This window comes from Tasmannia lanceolata, unplaced genomic scaffold (genome assembly GCF_043159265.1).
Source record: "Tasmannia lanceolata isolate RefF3 unplaced genomic scaffold, GAP_Taslan_0.1 ptg000037l, whole genome shotgun sequence".
NCBI classification, from domain to species: domain Eukaryota; kingdom Viridiplantae; phylum Streptophyta; class Magnoliopsida; order Canellales; family Winteraceae; genus Tasmannia; species Tasmannia lanceolata.
Window position 1 is genome coordinate 8,145,144 of NW_027518714.1, and position 3,896 is coordinate 8,149,039.

At 37.8% G+C, this 3,896-nt stretch overlaps 1 protein-coding gene across 3 annotated transcripts; it reads left to right on the forward strand.

Annotated features, from left to right (window-relative positions):
- Nucleotides 1-233: 233 nt before the first annotated feature.
- LOC143861778 (uncharacterized) lies at nt 234-3,896 on the forward strand. Of its 3 annotated transcripts, XR_013240018.1 has the most exons (5): nt 234-785; nt 1,543-1,689; nt 1,862-1,939; nt 2,836-3,007; nt 3,244-3,374. XR_013240018.1 is itself a non-coding variant. In XM_077372700.1 (4 exons), exons 1-4 carry the CDS (start codon nt 405-407, stop codon nt 3,451-3,453), a joined length of 816 nt encoding a protein of 271 aa, XP_077228815.1. In that variant the 5' UTR covers nt 234-404; the 3' UTR covers nt 3,454-3,896. The 3 variants fall into 3 exon arrangements, 2 of the variants coding, with proteins under 2 accessions (XP_077228815.1, XP_077228816.1); XM_077372700.1 differs by lacking the exon at nt 2,836-3,007 and having other exon boundaries at nt 3,244-3,896; XM_077372701.1 differs by lacking the exons at nt 1,543-1,689; nt 2,836-3,007 and having other exon boundaries at nt 3,244-3,896.

Genomic DNA, 3,896 nt, shown 5'->3' on the forward strand with positions numbered 1-3,896 from the left:
CAGAACATTTTAGACCCATTTGGTCCCACTTCGATTTCGGAAGCCTAGCTTGATCAAGCAGGTTGTCAGGCCAATTGATGGTCCCACAATTAAAGAAAAGGGTAAGGGCATCTCTTCTTTCTTTCTACTTCACCTTCTTTACGCAAAGTGCACATACCTTCCCTTGAATCTCAGCAATTCTCCATGTATAAAAAGTTCCTTACTCGCCTAGAAATAAATCAATCAACTTTGCAACTCCTTCAACATCAATATTCTATACTTGTATTTTTCAAACCATTACTCTCCCCTCATCTCCTCCCTCTTCTTGTTCTTCAAAAAAAAAAAAAAAACTAATGTTATTGATCATTTTCTTCTTTCTTTCTTGATAATTTGGCTTTCTATTGACCATATTCGTTGATTTTCACATGGGTCAACAAGCTCCAGTTAAGAAGAATAATTCAGACCACCCCATTTCTCACGTGCTAAGTTGGATGGCAACTAAGACCAAATGTGTCACCGGGGCACACCTTGAGGGCATGGTGGCCGCTACAATTTTTATCTCCACATGCTTCTTCACCTCACTTATGTACAAGAATCTCATAGGGAAGAAGAGGAAGAATAGGCGTCCCACCGCTCGTACATTTCATAGGTCATTGTCCCTATCGGCCGTCCATGGTGGCAAAGTCGCCATGCAAAGGATATTGGATGCTCAACATGTTCGAGTCAATCCATCAGCTCTCGATGGTGCTGCGGCACTGCTGAAGGATCTACTCAAGGAGGACCCACTCGATTTCGAACAACTTCAGGTTTTGCTTATATCCAATCAAGTATATAGGCATGGGGTCCAACCATCATAATCTGCATTTCTCAAAAGTAGTCCAAATATTCATAAAATGTTTAAACATTATATAACCATGGGTCTACCCAACATAATCTATACTCCTCAAAACAAGCCCAAATATTCATGGAAAAGAAATGTAGGGAAAAATCACTAGAAAATGAGTTTCTAGGGTTCCACAGACATCATTGAGGAGATTAGGAACGAGATAAGACATGTAATCCCAGGGGAGTTTATATTAGGGGCTTTGGGATTGTATCCTTATTTTGGTAGTTCGGTTAGGTTGGAGATACTTATGTAATAGACTTCATTCCTCAGTTTCATGTGCTTATAATCTACCATGTGACCACCTCGGTCATTGGGCCTTTGGACTTTCATTAATATAATCATCGTTCAAAAAAAATGAATTTTCCAGCATTTTGTTAACTGATTTTCCATGGAATTGTTTCCTATAATTGAAAATGTTCTGTTTTCTTTGAAGATTCCAACTCTCGTAAACTTTTAAAACTTTCTTCCTTGCAAGATTTTATACTTTTCTATGCAATAATTTTTCACAAATTTTATTTCTCTAGATCCAAACAATTAGTGTTTGTCATGGATAAATACTCCCCCCCCCCTTCGCGAAAAAAAGAAAAAATATTGATATGGGTGGAAGCTCCTAAATTTATGGGTGGCAAATCCCTCTCTAACCTTTAAGTACCTTGCCAATCTATTGTGTTTAGTAGAGTGTTGTAGCCAAACTAGAGATGAGCGGAAAGGAAGCAAAGGCGTTGGGAATTCTAAAAGAGGCACGGGAGAATGCCATAAAGAAAGGACACCACCATGAAGCTTATGAGCTTGAAATGATGATAGTAGAAGTGCTTATCTACAAGGTCCTCCATTACTTCTCTTTTCCTTTACTTTGGTGCTCCTCTATGTTTTATCATAATTTGTAAATCGAATTGATTGATTAATTTCATGTACATTGTAATTGTTAGCTTAAAAATAATGATCATAACTTCGTTTATTCTACTTATTTGTTTGTACTTAACCTAATATCTGCAGGGAGACTATATAAACGCTCTGAAGTGCAAATGTCTTGAGGATGAAGCGATTTCCGATGCTCGGCGCCCTCTCTATAAGGTGAATTGCATTGCAATTGTTAATAAGTGAAGTGATTATGTGACATCACAGTCCTTAGCCAAATTAAGTATATAATTATATAGTTTAAATTTTAAGATACTCTGAGGGGAATTCCTTTACTATGACACCATCCATTTGGGATGATGTGTTATCGAAGAATAGGATCCCCGATGACAAAGATCAAAGGGTTCAACTTGGTGTCAGGCTATTGCTTGGTTGTTTATTAAGTCTCTTTGATGCCACCAAAGTCAAGTAATTATTTGAAAACAAGATTATTTTAATTTAGGCCCAGTTTGTTCTTGATTTTGAGAACGACCGAGTGCAAAACTGATTATTGGACTCGAATTTACATTTTGGCCCTGTTTGTTTTAGATTTTGACAACCGATTGTGACTCCAAAACCTATTATTGGACTGAAATTAAACGTGATTATGTGTCCAATAATTGGTTTTGGACTAACAACTGCTTGTCAAAATCTAAAATGAACAAGGCCTTAATTCTGAGTCCAATAATCAGTTTTGGGGTCGCAATCGGTTCTCAAAATCTAAAACAAACAGGGCATTAATCTTATACACGAATTTATTTCCATCAAAATCCTTTTCCTCTCTATGTTCTAAACACAAGATTATCTACCACATGATTGTTTGTATGGATGGATTGCCGTGATTACATGTTCGTAGTTTGGAGTCTTCCAAACCCTAGAATGGGCAGGGAAAGGATTTCCATTTTCTCATGAAAAGAATAAAAAGAATACTGCAATTGATTAATATTTACATACTTACTTCAATATTGGCACCTCCCTTTAATTAGTGTTTTAAAAAGTGAGAAATGCTATTAGCAAAACAATGGAGTGTGAATATCATTTATGTCACTGCCCTTTTGCCTGGAAATTGATAGTTAGGACCAAGGTTGCCAGAGCGGGAATCGAAAGCGGGAGTCGAAACGGGAATCGAAAGTGGGAATCGAAAGCTCACAAGGAAAAATCCTACTCAAGGTGGATAGAGCGGGAATCGAAAGCGGGAATCGAAGCGGGAATCGAAGGCTCACAGGGAAGAATCCTGGTTCCTTGGTTAGGACCGCCTAAGCGATGGCTCTAATTTATTTTAAATTTATCTGAGTAAAATAAATTTAAACTCATCTGATTGGCTCTTACAATTCGCAAATGCAGCAATAGGGAAGTTGACAAATAAAGAGAGATATTTGGCAATATGAAATAGATTCTTTACTCTGTCTCCTTGTGTGTGCGTGTGTGTGTTTATTGATAGAGCTCTTCACTTACATTTGTATGGAAACATATGCTTACAGGCAGTAATTCAAGTGATGTTGGGAAACAGAAGAGTTGCTGAGGAGTTTTGGAACGAATTTCAAACAATTCAAAGGCAATATCAGTGGCCTGATTGTTCAACTACTAAAGCACCATCAGTCCACGAAGTCGCACATGATTTTGACAAATTCCAAAAGATTGTCGACTATCTTAAATTAGAAATCGATGCTGTTCACAAGAAGCCCAACTAATCATCAATTTTTGGGTCAGTTGTAAAGAAGCTATTCCTATTAAGGATCGACACTGTAAGATACGTTTTCATTCTTTCTAGGACTACTAGCAGTCACTGTGGGATCGATGCTAAGGGTTGATTTTTTTTTTTGGGTCTCATATGCGAGATCATTGATCTTGTAGAAGACATCACGAGGAGACCCAAATGGTCTTGGTCATGGTGCAACTCCGGTCGATTTTTTTGGGAATGCAAGTTGAGCTTTTACCATAGAATGGGTCCGTCTGGATTGATTACAATTCATTTTCTTGCAAAATCTCAACCGGACTCGAGCCAAGTTGCACCCTTAAGTCTTGGTCCTGTGGTAAGGACACCCAAAGCATAAAAGAAAGGACTATTAAAAAGGACTGAAAAATCAACGTATTAGCTTTTCTTAGCAAAACTCTAAATGAGAGACCTGTTAGA